The sequence below is a fragment of the Perissodus microlepis genome, chromosome 7, assembly GCF_051167445.1.
Source record: "Perissodus microlepis isolate ML-2025 ecotype Zambia chromosome 7, ASM5116744v1, whole genome shotgun sequence".
NCBI classification, from domain to species: domain Eukaryota; kingdom Metazoa; phylum Chordata; class Actinopteri; order Cichliformes; family Cichlidae; genus Perissodus; species Perissodus microlepis.
The window spans coordinates 36,735,679-36,756,531 of NC_140467.1; the positions used below are offsets into that span (position 1 = coordinate 36,735,679).

General features: G+C 38.2%; 2 protein-coding genes across 3 annotated transcripts in view; one reads left to right on the forward strand and one right to left on the reverse strand.

Annotated features, from left to right (window-relative positions):
• Positions 1–20,853, forward strand: part of LOC146383541 (uncharacterized) — a 138,572-nt gene that overhangs the window by 97,535 nt on the left and 20,184 nt on the right. The gene's annotated exons all lie outside the window — the stretch shown is intronic.
• galt (galactose-1-phosphate uridylyltransferase) overlaps positions 7,733–20,853 on the reverse strand; it is a 35,790-nt gene continuing 22,669 nt past the window's right edge. Inside the window, exons 8-11 of one of the 2 annotated variants that reach the window (XM_084934847.1) lie at positions 20,574–20,706; positions 19,473–19,556; positions 8,493–8,647; positions 7,733–8,072 (exon numbers count right to left, since the gene is read on the reverse strand). In XM_084934847.1, coding sequence (XP_084790973.1) covers positions 8,022–8,072; positions 8,493–8,647; positions 19,473–19,556; positions 20,574–20,706 — 423 coding nt within the window. In that variant the 3' untranslated portion in view covers positions 7,733–8,021. Of the gene's footprint in view, positions 8,648–19,472; positions 19,557–20,573; positions 20,707–20,853 lie in introns of both variants that reach the window. The other variant, XM_084934845.1, reaches the window with a different exon arrangement.

A 20,853-nucleotide genomic window follows, 5' to 3' on the forward strand; every position in this document is an offset into this window, starting at 1 on the left:
AGCTAATATTCAGTTTCTGAAATCCATCTGCTTGTTAATTCTCATGGCAGCTATGAAACTCCTCCAGAGCCAAGTGGGGCTATTGATCGTATCTGTTTCTCTTGTCAATGTTAAAATAAAAAAACCCAACAATAACACAAACAGCTGCTTAGTCAGCTCTCATACAGATGAATTATCTATGTGTGTGGGAGGAAAGGACAAAGGCAAGTATAAGGAAAAGGAGGATAAAAGGATGAAGGTGATGATCAAGGAAAATGAAAGAAAGAAAGTGAAAAGTCTAAAGTTAGGGAAGAAAAAGCTAAATTAACTGGAAAGAGAACAAATGAGACTTGTGATTTTTATAACACCTCCCACAATAACCTTTAATAATAAGGGTATAGTATATTGTTGACATCCATCCATCCATTTTGTTCCACTTATCAAATTCAGGGTCCAAGGGGGTACTCGAGCCTATCCCAGCTGCCAGTGGGCGAGAGGCAGAGTACTCCTAGATCCTTGACGCAACTGTTGTTGTGATTATTTGGTGCTATATAAATTAAACTTAATTGAACTGAACAGGCCACCAGTCTATTACAAAGCTAACACTGTGGAAGGAAGCCGGAGCACCCAGAGAAAACCCATGCAGACGCGACATGAACATGCAAACTCCAGACAGTGCCCAGGAGTGGACTCTGGACTTTCTTCCTATGAGGCAACAGTGCTAATGTTGCCCCATATTGTGGTCATATATTTAAAAAAATCAATAAATGAATAAGTAAAATAAAAATTAAAACGTTATGTAACACCTTTAGATTCAGCCTAAAAAGTAATTAATGGTGTTTTCCAGTAGTTTACTATTGTGAATGCAACCAAAGGCTGAATCATCATCAGTTTGTAGCATAAAATGCAAAGTAACTGGGTGCAGGTAGCTCACCAAATGCCAAAAAAGCTAATGCAGAGCCTGGAATTGGAATCTTCTCCAAGGCCTCTTGGTGTATCTTCTTCTTCCCTGTTTTCCTATCTTCTCTCCACTGTCCAATAAAGCTAAAAAATAAAGTGCAAGTGCACTCACTGGTTACTTTATTAGGTGCAACTGTTCAAGTGCTTGTTAATTCATATATATAATCAGCCAAATGGCCATATTTAGGCATATAGACAGGGGAAAGCTAAAGTTTAAACCAAACAAGAAAGGTGATGTAACCCACTAAACACTGGATGTCGGATAGACGTGCCGATCAGATCGTTGGGTCCGCTGGTCCACGACCAATTCTGTATATCTATACAATGTCTATACAATTTGGACTGCCCAAAATTACTTTGTGCAATGGAAAGTCATTTTGAATGTGGCATGGTTGTTAAGGGGGTTTGTCTGAGTACTTCAGACACTGTTGATCATTTGGGATTTTCCTACACAGTCAGTCAGAGTCAGTTTTCTGGGGAAAATAACACCTTGTTGAGGTCAGAGGAGAATGGACAGATTGCTGATAGGAAGGCTACAGCAACTTAAATAACCTCTTGTTACAAGCAAGAATGTGAAAGAGCATCTCTGAATGCACAACATATCAAACCTTTAAGCAGATGGGCTGCAGTCTGTGAAGGTTCTCAGTCATCCAGGTAGTCTAAGGCAGCGGTCTCCAACCCCCGGGCCACGGACCAGTCTAAGGAGTCAAAGGAGCTTGGAAAGAAAAACGTCTGGACTTCTTTAAGTTGCTTGAAGACGTTTCACCTCTCATCTGAGAAGCTTCTTCAGTTCTAGGGTCAAATGGTGGAGTGCCCCCCCAAGAGGGCCATGGACCCCCTAATGATCCTCTACCTAATCAGACGAGCCAAGGTGTTAAAATGGGTGTAGGTCACAATCAGCCAAGGCCCCACCCTATCATGTGATTTCCTGAGGTTGGGCTACAGCAGCAGAGGACCACACTGGGTATCATCCAGAGTTATAACAACTTTTTTCCATTCAAAAAGTCTCAGATCTAATCTGAGGTAAGCAGCTGTGATCTCCCTGACTCTCCACTCATATATTGGAAATTTATTTCAGATGAGTATTACCCAGAATTTTTGTTTATAATCTTAGTCTGTCATGTGGTTTACCAACATTGTTTTAAAATCTCTTACTGCCCCCTGTTGTTCATTAACAGTTGATCTATATAAAGAGTAGACAATTAGATGTAAAAACTAGAGATGGACCGATCCGATATTACGTATCGGTATCGGTCCGATACTGACCTAAATTACTGGATCGAATATCGGATAAGAAATAAAAAATGTAATCTGATCCATTAAATATCACAAAAGCGCCTCACAAACTAGCGACACAGCGTAACCCAGCTCATGACCTTAGCACATAGGAGCAGTGTGCCTCGTGATAGAGCGGCTGTGGCGTGCAAGACCTGTCGGTGGTCTGGTTGAGCATTTGGAGCCTTGCTACGTGCTTCCAAACCAGCATTTCATCTCGGAGAAAGCTATCCCAGAGAAGTAAAGCAAGTGTGTAAGTTCATCTCTGAATGTTCGTAAAGCATTTCCACGTTAAGCTTAACAACCGATATATGGAGCGACTGCCTCTTCTCTCTTCCTCCCTCTCCTGTTGCTACTTCAATCATGAAACTGATCAACGATCAGCTGATTGGCTTTTCTGTCACAACTCCCGTCTCTCTTGTTTGTTTATTTTATTTATTTACGTACTTTTGTACACTGATTCTGCTGCATCTTTTCAAAGCAGTGTTTTCATTGTCACACCAAAAACTCCCTGCATGCTTTAGAAGCCATCACTTTTTGTTCATTTTCATTATGGCAGCTCTGCATGGCTCCGGGACCCAACTGTGAAAGTTTTCAGCTCTGTCCGAATTCTGTTGCTGGTCTGATCTATGTATTTATTTCATTTAGTTAATCGTTTATTTATTTATTCATTTCTGTATTTTTAAGACCTCTAAAGCAGAGATAAGTCACTGTATGTCTGAAAAACTTTGACAGAGCAGAATTAGCTAGAATTATTAATTCAGAATTATTATTAAGAAACTTAAATGAGATGGACACACAACAGTCTTTCTGTTGTGATCTTTCCCATGTTTTTTTTCATCATATTTATTCAAATAGCATTTTTTTAACACTGCAAATCTTAGGCAATAAAAAAAGAAGAACTGCATGGGTTTAGGAACCGTGAAAGTTCTCAGCTTTGTTGTTGACCTGATTTAAAATTAAGCTCTAAGGAACAATAAATAAATAAATAAAGGTGAAAACACAATGAAAAGTGTAATTATAAGAAATTCCTTTTCAGTTAACAGACATATCCCTTATGTCTTGACTTTCCTTTATCTAAAACAAAAGCTTCTCGGTAGTGCAGTAAGGGCGACCTTTTAATACATCTGTAATACAGAAATATGCACAACAAAAGACTCAACAAAGTGATGAAAGGCATGAAAAAGAGGATCTATATTTATCCAAGGTGCCCAAGTTTGACCACTTTCCCAGCTTTGTCAAAACTGCTAAAAGCAAAGTCCATTTTGTCTTTGAGAGATTTATCTTTTATTCTTGTAGTTTATGGGCACAAAAGACTACCACGTTTTATCATTTGTCTCCTCTGGCACTGCAGGAGCTTTAAAAAAGGATAACTAACAAGTGTCACTAGTGTTAATTCTCAAAATTAATTTGCATGGTCAGTCAGAAACACCACAAGCTGCTGCTGCCACAAACTGCAAGAATAAAAAGCTGTGCAAAGGCATCAACAAATAATTTCCACATGACTTAAGTTCAACACATACAACTACCAGTAAATCCCCCCACCACCACCACCACCACCCCCTCCCCCCAGTGGTGATACATACTGTAGTACTATCATTTTGGTTTAATAACCTTTACATTGTACTCCTTGATCTCCACAACCCAGCTGAGACCATGTTAGCAACAAGCATCCCACAGCAACGTAGAAACTGCTTGCAGAAACATGACTCCAAATGAATCCCAGTGTTTGCTGGTCATGCAGGAAACTGTTTGTTATAATGAAAGCACATTTATAAGGCAATAATATGTCAGAGCTGTGCTGAGCTAAGTGCAAAGGAAACACAGCTGATGTGGTCAGGCACAGATGAGTGGGAGGGTGACATGTCAGAGCCCCATAAAAGAAAAAAAAGGGACTCAGACTATAAAATGGAACAAATTGCAGGAACATCCTGCAATATAACAAAATCAAATTCAATAGCCAATAAAAATGAACAACCTTATATAACAATAAATTGAAATTGTGATTTTTTTTTTTTAGGCTGCAGCCTGTGGGAAGTGAATTTTTATTTTTATTTTATTTTTTTTCAAAATCTAATTAAGTAACTCTGCGGTGTCCTCAGAAACTGTTGCCACAACCTCCTCCTCATCCTTCTTATGTTTTGTGTGTGTGCTCTCCTCCTTACCTTTCTATCCCCCTGCATCCCCTTCTTCTGTTTCATCTCAGGATCTACAGCACCCAGTGAGGTGACAGATTAGCAGGTGAGAGACCTGCTCACACTGCCCTCTAATTGGAGTCTGCTGAGCTGTTAGCGGTGCCTGGATTTATTTCACTCTCTCTGGTCAGCCAGCAGATGAGTGGGGAGTAGGTTCCAAATTCTTCAATAAAATCTTTTGAAATAAACTCTTTTGCCAACCTGAATTTGCATCCTAAATTGACTGGTGCTTTAGCCAAAGGAAAGCGGGATCACATTGGAATGCCAAATATGATAGCTGGATCTGTTCACGAGCTCTTTTTGTTGGACTATCAACCTGTGACCAGTTGCACACACATTTTTTATTTCCATGAGATGAATTTTGTTGATTTGGTGACCCCTTTAGTGCTAACAGCTTGACATTTTTGTAATTTTCCTAAAAATCTGGTGAAGACATGCACCCGATTGACTGCAAGCATCACAAACTTGACATGCATGTGACGAATAAAGAACCTTGAACCTTGAACATTAAACCAAATCAACACAGTTCTGTGTAAACTATGAATGCCGTTTCACTGTATTCTACTGGGAAGTCATGCACATCTTCTTGATATCACATCCAGTCTTTTAATCAATAATTATTTTATTTTACTGCTTAATTTTTTAAAAACACACAAAAATGTTGATACAACAGGGTCATGCAAATTACAGCCTACTAACCAGATTTCGTTTGGCACCAATAGCTAGCACTGGGAGAACAATTCTCTACCAGAACGCCTGCAAAAGACAAGCGACAACAATTTGGCACAGAAGCCAACCTATCCTCTTTCCTCTGCCAGTAAGGAGATTCACAAGGGTAAGACACAAACACAGACTCATCTTTGTGTGTGGAGATAGAAAATATATATTGTCAACAAACACACACACACACACACTCAGAGAGTCTCAAAGGAGTGATGAAAGAGATGAGAAGGGGATCCATGGTGAGCCTGGAGGACTGGATAAATATTGACCTGAATGAATGAGGTCTGTCACAGTACATAAAAAGGGTTATACACTCACACACAAGCTCACCAGCAACCATGACTCCAAAGAACCTCTCTGTTTATAAACTACACCTATATCTCTACTGCTCAACCATAAAATTTAAGAAAACCTGGAATCGACATTAATATTTATAGAAAAACTGAAGCTGAGGTTGAGTGGAAGCAGTACAAATAATGAAAGTGATGTGTGTCTGTAGCTGATATTGCTTATTTGACATTGCGTGTGCAAATATAGCCAATGTTTTTGTGCATGCCTGAAATCCACTTCTATGCTTGACTGAGGGGGAAGTAGCTGCTCTATTGATGGAAAGAAAAGCTGATGGAAAGATGATTTTATTTTATCTAATTGACACTGACATTGCTGGATTCATGTTTGATGTTTCCTCTTAAATGCAACAGCATATTCCGGCTGCCAGCCTACAGACAAAAATGCTGCACAGTGTGTGGAAAAGGAGATAAGTAACTCATTAACATAACATAACATTAACAGGTTATGATGTCCTTAAAGGTACCATTCTGGTAATGTGTGATGATATTTGCTTTTGCTTAACTCAGCCATGATGAAAACGGTTGCACATCATAAGTTTTTCTTAGCAGCAAGTGGCAGGAAGTCACTTGTTGACTGCTGACAAGTGGGGGAAGGAAGGAAAACTGTTTTGAAGCAAGTTTATTTACTCCTGTGTTGATGCTTTAAAGTGTATGTTTGTGTTTCTGTAGCCAAATTTGGATTCCAGCAGGCTTTGAGAACTCTTGGCTAATGTTCCCCTATGTGTTTAGTACAACGTGTGCTCACCTAGGTACATGGTACATTCTAATTAAAGTAAATGAGTTTGAGGAGCTTAAAAAACAAAGGAAAACAGCGATCCACCATGTGTTGCAGTTTGCTGTGCTTCTGCAGGTTTTAAATGTTTGTGCAACTTGTTAAGCAAGTATGACCCCTTTTGTCTTGCTTTGAAAGATTCATTCTGTCAAACCATATTTTGCTTGGATTTTCATGCTGTTACAGTTTCATACTGTTGGATTTTCATAGTTGCTGTCGAGGAATACAACATGATTGCATGCTAAGTTTTAGTGAAACTGATACATTTGCTAAAGTGACTTTAAACAGATAAAGAATTGTTTTATCTATGATGCTAAATATCTTAATTAAAATATACTGATTTTCCACCACACTGGTTTAATATCTAATCAGTTCTAAGCACCAGATAACACCTAAAAAGATTTACATTTACTAGGGAAAAACAATTATTTGAACTCCTATGAGTACCGGCAATGCTTTCTGACACTGTTGGGTTCATCCTCTTGTGGATTTGCAGGCACAGACAAACTCCGCTTGCTTACTGCATAATGAAGGGGGAACGCGGCATGATCATGAAACAACACTTTCCCCAGAACACAGCATGTGGCAATTTGTGTGGTTTTCTGCTAATTATCAGCTATTTGGCTCTGTTTTAAGGCAACGCTGATCATCCCAATAAAAAGAAACGTGTTTAGGAAGTAAAGATGAGCAAGTCCCGTTGTGACACTGCAGTAATTTTTTAAGAAGCTGAATAATGAATGTCTGCAATGGGAATTATCGTGTGCAGCACTATGGTATGAATACGAATACCCTGCTCTAATGTTCTGTAGCTACACACTGTGCCATTTGTTCTTCTCCACAACTGAAAAAGACCTACAGCCCCCATTTTCAATCAATCATTAATAATAAAATGGGATCAAAGAAGGACTTTAGCAAAGTCATACTCACTGTTGATAAATTCTCTAAGGAGAATGGCAATGTTCACTACTGTAAAGGTTTTGGCTACATCAAAACCAGAAAAAGAGACTGGGAAGGTAATGGTTTTTAACTAAAGCCTTGTCAAAGTCTCAGCCTAAACCAAATCACCCCCCTTACTTTTTAAACAACAGTACCATCTACTGTTATCATAGTGAGAGCACACCTCATTTAACATGTGAAGAGTACAGTACTTACTGTTGTGTTTCATTCAGTAGCAGGTAGAACATTTTATTTCACGAGTCCTCTAATAGCTCAATGGAAATTTGTCCCACATCACCACTGACCATAGATTTAGTATCAGAAAAAAGGATAACTTTTCAGTGTTGAATGTTAAGACGTTATGATTAAGACGTAATGAAAATAAGAGTAGCACAGTCTTAGACCTAGCCCAGTTTTTCAATACTACTAACAAAACACTGTGTTTTTGTTGAGGAAATGCCTTTGTGGCTGAACACTTTCCAATATAACCAAACAAATGTTTGTAAGTATTTAACAGAAGGGATGTGAGGAAGGGGAGAATACTGTTTGGAGAGGTTTCACACACATTTTATTTAAAGTCCTTTATTACAGTCAGAAATCCATGTGTACTGAAAATAGAAAATATTCACATATTCCTTTGATCGGTGCATGTAGAAAAAGCTTTCGACCCTGTGTCGGAAATGGTACTTAAACATGTAACTCTGAGACGGGGTTTTTGTCTCTTGCAAATGCGTTTTGTTTTTTTAAAATAACAAATCTTTTAAATACACCTCTTCCAACATTCACAGTTTGTTACAATTCAGTGCTTTTCTTGCTCTGGTTTTCATGGATCTATCTGGTTTTATAGTGCTCTTCTGGCAGGTTTCTTAGCTTCTCAGCAGCCTAAGGCAACAAACACAAAGTTATTATGCAGTTTGACATAGTTTTTATGCAATTTTATGGAGTTCTATGCACTTTCAAAGCAACAGCATGAATCAGTGGAATCCTGTACTCATGTTTTTTCTTTTTTTGATTTAAAGACATTAGCTTTTTATCTCCAAAATTAATATTTGTAAACATTTGTAAATCAAAAATTAAGGTGTCAGTCCCATATTAACAGTCACAACTTTGACTTTTAATTGAATATTATTCAGTTTATGATGCTGAGCTTCTCCTTGCAGTAGTTACTCACTATAGGAAGCTTTGAGTAAAAAATAGTTACTATGACATTTGACTGTAGTCTGGATAGGCTCAATAGAGATGAGAAAAATCAAAAGTTGATGTTCTCTGCTCGGTATGAATGCATGTGCATAAATGTATTACCTGTTCAGGGGTGAGATCTCTTTGCTCCTGGGCGAGCATCTCATAACCCACCATAAACTTCTTAACTGTTGCTGAACGCAGCAGAGGTGGGTAGTAGTGAGCATGAAGCTGCCAGTGGGAGTTATCTTCTTTTAAATATGGGCCAGTAGGCGCTCCTGGAAAAAAAGAAGACAGAAGAGAATCTTGAGTTGCATTGTGTGAAATGAATGTACCCCGCACAGCCTCAGGTGGGAGCTCAGCTTTTCAGCTGCTTCTCCACTCCAGACTCAGCTCCCCTCTCGAGCCCCTGGGTCACTGAAATAGGGAGAAACTGATTACCGAGTGGCAGCAGCTGCCCTGCCAACCACGATGGCACTGACCCTCGAGCCCACTGCATCACCCCTCCACAGCAGCGGAGCCAGAGACCACACCCCTGCTACAGATTGAGACTACAGATTATTCAGAAAGATTAAGGTTGCTAATGTTCAACTTTTTCCATAACCCTAGAGACCTGAGACTTTCTATATATGCATACTGATGCTTTCATATTGATAGGTCCACAGATCCTGAAGAACCTTGTGTAGGATCAATCTGAAGAATAAGAATAAAAGCTACAAATGGGACCTGAGTTTTCAGTGACAATATAATGTTAAACTGTTGGTCTGTTGTGGTGAAATTGTTTATGCTTGTTTCTGTGAGAGCCAGTCTGGTCTAGCAGTGACATGGAAAATCAAGAAGGCAAATCAAAGTACAAAAAGGATGCCTATGCTAAGCAGCCATGAAAAATATATCTGACATATCACATCAAGGGCTTGGTGGAAGAGTCATGAATGCCTGCTCCTTCATATTTTCATGTTAAGACACCATGTTTCAAGTCTAAGAACTGTAATTTTCGAAGGACAGTATGACACTGCATGTTAAAATACACTCACTGGCCTCTTTGTTATGTACAACTTGTTAGTAGGGGTTGGACCCCCTCCCTTCAGGACTGCCTCTGTGGCACTGATTCCACAAGATCCTCAAGTATTTTGGTCCGTTATGTGAATGTCTGAGTCCAGCACGTACCAAAAGTACTGCATTGGTTTCAGATTTGGTGACTGTGGAGGCCATGTGAGTACACTGAACTCATTGTTGTTGTCATAAAAACCAGTAACGATGAGCTTTGTGACATGATGTGTTATTGAAAGCAGTCTATCAACACCAACAGCCTGAACAATTGATACAAGATGGGTGGATCTATGCTTTCATGTTGTTCATACCAAATTCCTAAGACCCTAATATACAAATGCTGCAGCAAAAATCGAGACTCATTTGACCAGTGACCATTTTTCCAATTTCCCACCATCTAATTAAATGAGCCTGTGCAAAATGTAGCATTAGTGTCCTGTTCTTAGCCGACAGGATGAGCAGCCAGTTTGGTCATTTCATTTGGCGTTTTTGTTTAGATATTTTCTCTATTTCATACCATTCTCTGTAACCTCTAGAGATGGTTGTGTGGAAAAATCCCAGGAGATTATGAGTTTCTGAAACAGACCACCAGTGGATCATGTGTACCTAGCAAAGTATCTTATTATTTATTTCCTCAGTGTGCCTGTGAAACTACGAAACAAATAAATACACAAGCACACTCACACATTGACGAGAGCACAATCAAGAACACTAAAAGGTAAAAATATGCACAGCCAGCTCACAACAAGCTTAACAATCAGTTAACTAACATGGTAAATTAAAGAATAACCCATGATGTAGTGTAACAGAAACAAAAACTTCCCTCCAACTTGGGCTTTTGTGAGGACATGCTTTCTGATTTAAAGAAAAAAGTGTGCAAATGTGCCTCCTGTTGCTGTTCAGCTGGCTTGAGATCTGGTGACTCACAAAAGAAATAGCCTGTAATTACCATAACTTTCATGATCATTCAATCATTTGCACTCATCATGTTTGTCTGCCATTTAATTCTGCCTTTTGCCTTTAATTTGCTACCATCTGCATATGTAAATTCATAAAACTTGCAGAAAATTCCAAAAACATTTGTGTTATTACATCGAGTCTCTAAATCCCCTAAGTGCCAAGACCAACAATACATACTCACTGATTTATGAGTGAAGCATTTAAATAATTTTTTGTATCTTACTGCAAGCTAATTAAGTGATCAGGGAAGAAAAAAAATGCAGTGGCACATATCTTTGCAAAAGAAGTATGAAATATCCCTTGGGACATTGTATTCGCAAGGAAAGCTTCTCCTTTTGAGTGAGTTTCCTGACAACGGGTTCTGATCAGACACAGATACAGATGACAGGAGGGCGACATAAAGAAAACTAATGGATGGGGGAGAAAAAAAAGGAGGAACAAAGAAAAGCCTGAAGCAGTCAGATAAAGAATGAATAGAGACAGATGTTCCTATTAGAAGACAATTACCTAGTTTTAAATCGTCTTTGGGTGTGTTTGCTCTGCTGGCATGTTTCAGTATATTACTGGGTGCATTATTTCACAGTTAACAAAGTTACAGATATTCCTGGATATGGGGCCACAAATCAGAACAGTTAGCAGTGTAATTTTCAAAGACAAGCAATAACACTATATATCTGACAGATGTTTTACGACTACCATACATCACTGTTACCCTGCATACTGTGTCTGCCTCAATCTGTGTTCAAGTCCTTTACTCAGCCTGGTAATATTGTCTGTGATGCGCTGCACATCTCTCTGCAAGCTTCCTGAAGGAACAGAAAGGTAGTTTAATATAATTTATTATTTCCCAGGTGAATCAAACAGAATCCACCCAGTCCTCCATCTTTCTGTGTCACCACTCTGACACTAATAAGCCCAGCACTAAATAATAAGAGCTGGCTTCTGCCAAATTAACTAAAATAAAGAAACAGCTAGAAACTGATATGTGAGCTATGTGTTGTATATATAGAGTGAGAGGTCAGTGTGTTTAAAGTAAACAAAGTTTAAAGTAAAGTTGTTGCCTATGGGACTAGAAAGCTTGGGGTCAGTGATTTAACTATATGTTTTAAATCATATAATACTTAAAATAATCCACCAAAGAACTGCACAAACATAAAAAATTGAGGGTAAGGGGGGGGAAAGTCCAGGTTTAAATTCAATTGAAATGTCAACGATCTGAAATGAGCTGTCTATTTTAAATATGTTTAAACTGAAGCAATTTTGCATAGAACAAAAGTTAAAAGTATGCTGATGTGAATGGCATGTGGAAAAAAGTACAACGCACCATGTTGACAAAGCATTCATAACTCTCTTAAATCTTTCAAGAGATACAAAACGTAGCAGGAAACAGGCAGGCATTTAATCCCCTAATTGTCTGCAAGTACAGAATGTGTCAATAAAAACCTGGCTATAGGTTTTTGGCTAAGTGCACACTACAAAACCGAACAAAATATGTATTAGCTTAATATTCTAATATTTAAAGGCCTAATTTTGAAATACTGTGTCTTAATTGTTAAACTGAGACAACTCTCCAATGTATCAAAGTCATTCTGTTTGCTAAAAAATAAAGGTGCAGCTACTGAGTCCCTGCTTACAACCTTCAACACATTGCTTTAACTTGACCTGAGTCTTTTAGACTCTAAGAAATGAAACAGACTAGAAGATTAAAGTCAAAACTTAACACAGGATCTGTGGGATCTTTCACCATAGGCAACTTTAGAGTGCTTCAAAGATTTGATATCAAATAAAATAAAAAGAAGAAAGTGATTCGATGACTGTGTCCTCTGGTGCCCTCTGTCCTTTTCACCACACTGCAGTTTGGGTGGGAGTGTTTCATCTCGCCTTTTAAAACTATCTTTCATGTGGGCTGCCTTGTTCCTAGTGACCTCCTTTAGAAAAAAATGATAGCATGATAACTCAGGTGGTAGGTCTTAAAAATACAGGATTTCATTTTCTGAAACTGATCTGTCAAGAGATATTTATGGACCAAAAACTGGCTCTCTGGAACATAACAGATTTCTGAATTCTTTCTTGACTAATCAAAATAATACATTTTAACCTTGTGTTTATTATTTCCAGTCAGATTGCTATCAAACCCTTCCCTCGTCTGAGGATGCTAATGGAAGAAGACACAAGTCACAACAAAAATTAAAAAATTGGGAATTACAACAGACCAAATAGCAGTAGAGAGTTGACCTTTAAGCTAAATGCTAAATTTAGCATACTGATATGCTCACAAGGACAATGCTAACTTTATAATTGCATGTATTGAGAAAGGAAAACTGATGTCTGACAGGTACTGTGTCTCAGTATTAATTTAATTTAATGTGTTACTTGGTTACTTACTAAATGCAAAGACCAGATGAGACTGATGGGAATACAGTAGTTTTGGTCATCATTAATAAAATATTGATTTTGCCTTCTTGCATACAGTCAGTGAGCAGTGAGATTTCCTTTCAGTAAAACAACTCACAGGACACAGGTGCTGCAAGGATTGAACCGACAACCTTTAGCTTATACAAGGATCACTCGGTCCACTCAGCCATGATAGCACTACAGTCCTTTCTGTCATTCATCACCTCATCGCATCACTGCACTCTGCTAACCTCTGCCCCAGCTTGAACACGATGCAAGGACATTTCTGTGGCTTGACTCACAGTATGTAATGTATTTCCTTTACTTTCTAAAGCACAGGTTACTATCAGCCAGTACATTCACGAAGCACCTCCGTAAAAAGCAGAGAACTTGCTGGATAAAGTTTGAAATCTTGTTTTTGTGTACAAGTTGCTTCTTCACCTCAGAAAACTTATTTTGGGCTGATATTTGATATCCAATATAAATTGCAAAAGTGATATTTTTCTACAGTTCCCACAAGTTTATTTGCTTTTTCACTTTGCTGCTCTTTCATTTCCCTTATGAGTTATAAATTACGGGGAGGTACAAGAAAAATGGGTGCAGCATTGAAATACATGACGGCAAATAAACATTTGTTAAACTGAAAATATAAAAGAGCAGCAAAACATTTAGAAGAGCCACCTGCAGCATTTTATAAATATGTAAATTAATTTCATCACAAAGGCAAAAAGTGTCTTCAGTTCCATGCCAAACCACTGTCATATATTCAATTCGCAATGACTTGTAACTCAACAACAAATTCAGCTTTCCTCAGAGGATATGACTTGATCGGTTCAACCTGAAATGTAAATTCAAATACCTTTTCTGACTTCACGCTTTTTTTTTCTTTTTTTTTTTCTTTTTAGCAAAAAATGCTATAAAGACATTACATGGATGAAAAAATAAATAAATAAGTAATGGGCCTCCTACACCTAAAGGGGCTTTTATGATATCTCATTCTAAGTCTATTGATTTGACTGCTTCCACTCTTTTGGGAAGGAATTACACAATATTTTAGAGTATGTTTATGGGAATCTTTGCCCATTCATCCAGGAAAACAACTGATGAAGTCAGTCACTGCAAGCGAGATCCTACCGTCCAACAACAATCTCTGTTCCAATTTATCCCAAAGGTGTTCTGTGTGGTTAAGGTCAGGGCTCTTTGTAAGCCAGCAAAGTTCTTTCTCACCAAAGACATTCAACCATGTTTCATCCAAATTTGGAAGCACAGAATTGTCTAAAATTGTAAACTAAAGTTTTGAGATTTACCTTCACTGGAATTTAGGAGCACAGCCCAACCCAGAACAAAAAAAACAAGAAAACAAAACAAAAAAACGCCAAACAAAGTAGCATCCCTCCTCTGCCAAACGTTATAGCTGACACAAGGGTTGCTTAGTCAAGGATTGTCGTGATTATTTTTGATCAATATTGAGATCATGATTATTTGTCATGACTATTCATTGATTTTACTGACAGAATTTGTTCATTGCATCTGTAAACAGAACACTATTTTCACATCTTCAGTGGATCTTTTTGATTTGGATGGATTGTTAATGCTGGACAATTTATATTAGCAGCAGCCGCGTTGCTTTTCTTGGCCTTCACGCATTAGTTATACTGTAGTTTTGTCATTTGTGTTTCCAGGCAGTTGTGTAACTTTGCAGTGAACTCTTTGCATATGATTCGTTCTTGGTTAACATCACTTTTGCTCTGGCTGGCTGGTATGCTCAGGGAAATATTCAGGCAGTGAATATTTAGGGGACCCTTTATTTGCTTTTGCTTCGTGTTCTGTTGGTGGAGTGGGCAATTTAAACATCACTCGATCATCGTCATTTAATTGTAAGAAGCCAAAATCATGATTAAGATTAAAACTGCAGCCCTAGATGCACAATTAATCCAAAGAGAACACTTCCATTGCTCAAGGGTCCAATGGTGGATGGAGTTCATTAAACCACTCCATAATGTAATGCTTCCATCCAGCTGCTTGGCCATGGAAACCCATGTCATGAAGGTCTAGCCATAATGTTAATGCCTCAAAGGAGGTTTGCAACTCTGCAATTGTTGTAACACCATAACATTGGTGGCTGTTATGCACAATGCTATCAGCACTCAGCGACCCTACTCTGTATCTGTACATGGTCTTGACTAAATTATTGCAGTTCCTAAACATGTCCACTTCACAATAGCATAGCATGGCATAGCATAGAATAGAGTAGAATAGAATAGTCCTTTATTTGTTATTGTACATTTACAACAAGATTGTAGGTGCTTCACACCAACTGTGCCAGAATAAAATATAAATAGTAGACAGTAGGAATAAATAGCAAACAGGAGAAATATATACAATCAAGAGGGATATATACAAAAATAAGAGAAAGGCACACATTGGAGAACAAAATAGTTGCAAAGTGCTTGAAGGCAGTGCAAAGAAAAGACTTGGTCTGAAAAGAGACTGCGTGTGAGTGGCCTGAGTGGTTAAGGTTACTTAGACCATAGCTCAGATTGATGAGGCAATGCTGGTGGGCGAGGGGTAGGGTGTGGGAAGATAGTGTTTGTTGACAATCCGAATGGCCCACGGGAAGAAGCTATTTGTGAGTCTGGAGGTGTGGGACCTGACTGACCTGAGGCACCAACCAGAGGGCAGCGGGTCAAACAGTTGGTGGGCGGGGTGCAAGGGGTCACCTGTGATGGCCCTGGTTTTCATGAGACAGGAGAATCCAGCAATGGTCTCCAGGGGTAGCGGAAGGCAGCCAATGATTTTTTTGTGGTGGCAGTGTTAATTACCCTCTGTGCAGCCTTCCTGTTCTCAGTTGTAGTCCCTGCGTAAAAACACCCAGGCAGTAGGAGAGCACGATCTCTACTGAGGAGCAGTAGAAGGACAGCAGCATCTGGTCCAGGTTATTCTTCCTCAGGACACAGAGCAAGTGCAGCCACTGGTGGGTGACCAGAAACCTGAAGATGGAGACAGATTTCACCCATTCTCCAATTATAATGAGAGGAGAGTAGACCTATCTGTCCATTACGAGTTTTTTTGTTTTAAGGATGTTCAGCTTTAGGTTATTTTCTGAAGTTCTGTACTTCTGCCATATACGCTGTCTTATCTCTGTCAGAGATGAGCCCAACCACATACTTGTGCATACTTGACGATGAGGTTGGTTAGGTGGGTAGGTGTGCAGTCATATGTGTACAGGGTATCTGGTGCTGAGTGACAGTGGGGACGAGGGGTGGGGGTTGAGTCGGATTGATTGAAGCTGGTTTTTGAGGAAATCTTTGATCCAGGAGCAGGTGGTGTATGGAGGTGGTCCATTTTGGTGTAGGGGTGGGCGATATATCAAATATACTCTATGTATCACAAGTTTTTCCACGTACGATGGTTCAAAAGGCTATATTGTAACCATAGAGTATAAACTGCCTATTAATAATAATAAAATTAAGCCAGTCTGCGTGTAATTCACTGTGGGGGCGTTTTCTCCCACACTGCGAATGCATCATTAATTCCCCTTCCCAACTGGAACACTTTCTACCTAGCATGTGCTTTTATATACTACTATAGGGAAAAATGTGGCGATAGTGGGAGTTTCAAACAAGCAAGGGAATGAGACTCGATGTTGTTTGGATTTCACAAGGAGGATGTCAAAAAAATGCGGTAACAGTATAGTCATTTGTGAAATATCTCTGTGTGCAACCACTGGTTAAAAAATAGTTAAAATAAAACATTTCAGTTCAGTCTAATTTTTTGTATTCAAAGTAGAAAAAAAAGTATTCAATAGTCAATTTAAATAAGTACAATTTTAGGCACCAAATGGTTGAGAATAACATGGTGGGTAACATGGAGGTCGCCAAGCCTTATTTTGGTGGAATTTGGTCAAATCAATGAATATATATAAGGAACGGAATTACACAGAACGACTTGCTGCAGTAACGACTTGCTGCAGTGGTGGCATCCTATTGCAGTACCGTGCTCAGTGAGCTCTTAAGAACAAACCATTCTTTCATAATTGTTTGTAAAGACAGTCCGGGAGGCTGAGCATGACTTTATACACCCGTGGCAAGAAACAGAATAAAGCATGATTAAGAGGTGCGTCTCAACACTTTCATCCCTGCATAAAATGGTAAACAGACAAAGTTAACTGCAAAGCATGCTGATATTTCTCCAAAGGGAACCAAAACAGAGCTAAAAAAGAGTAAATATGGAAAACACGGATTGCAAGGAAACTAGGACTCTGAGGTGATTACATCTTATTCCTACCCTACCTGGCCAAAAAGGCAATTAGAAAACAATCAAATATGTTTAAGTAGAATCTCAAATCAAAACTAAATGTTGTATATGATAACATTCAGTCAGTATGCCTTTATTAAAAAAAGAAATTTAAAAAGCTTCATCATTTAACATATGCCAGACTGAAGGAGTATAAATTACACCGTGTGTGAGTCCTCTTTATCTGTAAGGCTACGTTCACACTGTAGGCAAAAACGCATCAAATCTGACTTTTCTGACCCTATGCGACCCATATCCGATTATGGTATGACAGTGTGAACAGCACAAATCCGATATTTTCAAATCCGATCTGGGTCACTTTCGTATGTGGTACTGAATCCGATACATATCTGATGTTTTAGAAAGCGTCTGCTGTTTGAACAGTCATGTCGCATTAAATCCGTCTTTTACGTCACTGACACAAAACAGACGCCAATTATCAGCGCCGGAGAAGCGCCCAAGAAGACATCGTTAACGCTTCCTGGCCATCCGGTGTAGATGAACATTTTATTTGTACTGTATAATCTGCAGATTCTGACAGAAATCTGCATCTTTGAAGCATGACTCCTCTCTAAAACAGCAATAAGGATCATTATTACGCCATATGTAAATAACAAAATAACTTTATAATTTAAGGCAAAATTGGGAAACGTAAAGTCTGAAACAGTCAAATAATACTGTTTGGTCTGGGTCTAAACAGAGCACGTTGTGTGTGACGTCTTCTTTTGCGCATGCGGGCCGCTTTGAGGGTTCACACTAGAGTGCGTTTGCTCTCACATTTTATTTGTAGTGTGAACGAGCAGACAAAAAAATTGGATTTGATCAAAACATCGGAATTGAGCATTAAGACCTGCAGTGTGAACGTAGCCTAAGATCTCCTGTTTTACATAAGAGACAAAAATGTTGTATCTTTTGTAGAAGTTTTAAAAATGTAAATATTTCAATGTGTCTGAGTGCACACTAAAGTGGTAACACAGTAAGTGGCTGATGTCAAAGCTGAGACTTTATCAACCAATTTATTACAGCAGAGATGATGCAATTGCAGCAAGAGCTATCTAAACATCAGAAAACGTGTGTTGCACCTTAACGAACATATATCTTTCCAGTGACATTGGACGAGCTGATCAATATTCATATGTTCATTTTGTGTTGGTGTATGATGAAGCGCCTTTGCCAAATTATGTTGGGGAGAAAAGACCAATCAAGGAGATAGGTGGAAGACTGGGGATGAGAAGTCCTCTGCATGTTAATTATGCCGATCTGCCATTATTAAAAAGCATGTCACAGGGTGAACTTGACTTAATGGAGAAAGGGTGGCACAAATAATTAAATATAACAAGAGGTGGAGAAAAGCAATTGAAAGCTCAAAGAAAAACCAGAGGATGTAAGGAAAAAGGCAAGAAGTGGCATCTTTAATCTTGTGTTGCAGAAAATATAATGCATATGAAGTCAAAGTGGGGTGGATTTTCAGTATTAAAAATCTGCAGGGCTGTCAAAAACATAAGGTGTGACAGAATTTTAATCACCCTCCTTCCATATGACTTCTCATTGGTGCCAATTTGGTGTGGTATGAGAAATCATTTAAATACTGACTATGAAAACACTTGAAAACACACATTTTTATAGATTATTCTATAATAACTGCACTAGCTGATCACTCAGATTCAGTCAAATCATGCAAAATTGATTAGATGGAACTTTACAGTATAAACTGATAATGACCCAAAGCACAGTGCAAAAGCGAACAAAGAGGTTCTCAAGGAAAAGGAATTGGACATCCTTCAACGGCCAAGTCACTCACCTCATCTCAACCAATAGAGCATGCACTTTGGTTGCTAAAGACAAAACCAAAGAACGAGAGATGGACAAAGCAAAAGCCAAGTGATTGCAGTAAAGGCCTAGCAAAGCATCTCAAAGGAGAAAATGCATCATTTGGTGATGCCCGTGGGTTCTAGATGTCAGGCAGTAACTGACTGCAAAGTAGTGAAAACCTCCTAATATTTAAAATTGTTAGTTTGTTCAGTTAATTTTGAAAATGGGGCACTGTATAAAAATGGCTATAATTGCTGAACAGTTAAGGCAATACGTTTAGTAAACCCCTTGATTTAAAGCTGAGAGTCTGCACTTCAATCACACCTTGATTGACTGATTTAAAATCCACTGTGACAGTTCACAGAAGAAAAGATATACAATCTGTGTCATTTTCCAAATATTATTATATGGATATATTACAATATTTTGTAGTAGTCTACATGTGATACAGCCATCTATTTATTTAAACTAAAAGTATCTTGAAAGTTTTCTGCCATCTGTCTCTCACATTTCTTTCACTCTCTTAAAATATCATAAAAATATGACTGTTTCTTTTTAATTCCCCCCCGACCATCCCACTTTTTGTCTTACCATGCCAGCCCATGGAGTATGGAAAAGAGACTTCGAACAGATTGTCATATTTGGTCAGTAGTCGCTTCATAATGGCAGCCAGACCTGACAAACAGTAACACAGACATAGATATAATGACTAAAGGCAAATAGTGTGGAAAATAGGGAGCATGAATACATTTACATATACTTATATACCTGTGCGCATAGTTAAAAATGAACTACATGAGGAAGGGAAGCTGAAGCAAGGGTGTAAGAGTGAAAAAAAAAAACTTTAAATGTGAAATGAGAAACAAATGCAAGCAAAAAAGCTTTAAACTGAAAAATTAAAAAATAAAAATCAGTATTTTGGAGGGAAACTGGAATATAAAACTCAGAAAAAAGTCCATAATTATTAGTATACAAACAATTACACACACACACACACACACACACACACACACACACGACAGATAAATAAAAAAAATATTCAAAGTAATCTGTCGCAATTAATCATTAGTTTCACTTCTAATATCTAAAATATGATCTCTTCTTTAATTTTATCTTTATCTATCTTTATCTTTGAGAGCTAAAATATTTGTAACACACAGTTCAAAAACATTCTGTCATTGGCCTATATGTTGGAGAAAAGGTGATGTATTTGCAATTTTAATCAAGTATATAATGTCTATAATGTCTTTAACCTTAAATGCATGTAAACCATTAAACCATACTTTAACAGTGATTAATTATTTGGAATAGTGTTAACACGAAAACCGAAAGATAAAGTTAATCATTATTTTACAAAAAGAAATTGCCTAACAATAACAAAAAATTAAGTAATCAGTTACAACAATTTCACATAGTGGAGGATTTGACAAATGTATTAAAAGGCAATACTCTTCTGTAGTTACATAGTACTTAAACAGCTTAGACAACACTTTTTGAACTTAAAGTGTGTAAAAGGGTCTAAAATTATATACTTTTTCTACTTTGAAGATGATACATATCAGAAATCAAAGCTGCAGGTTCTTCACTCAATCACAGTTTCACCTCAGAGAACTCTAAATTGCCGTATCACTCTCTCAGTCACTAACTCTGTAAGTATCCTTACACACAGACAGTCTTAAAACACACACTTACCCTCTCTTTCCTCTGTTGTCAAGTCACTGATTCGGAGGACATGTCGTCTTGGTAACAACAATGTCTGATAGGGCCAAGTTGCCCAATATGGAACCACTGCCAGCCAATCAGAACTCTCCACCACAACACGTTCCTAAGAGGATACACATTAACATGTTTTAAAGTGTGCAAAGAAGCAGAATTATGTATTACATATCAATAATATAAAGCCTAAATTGCTGATACAAAGCTAAAGTGGCTTCCCAGATACTTCATGAGGTCATCACATTACCATTTTTAC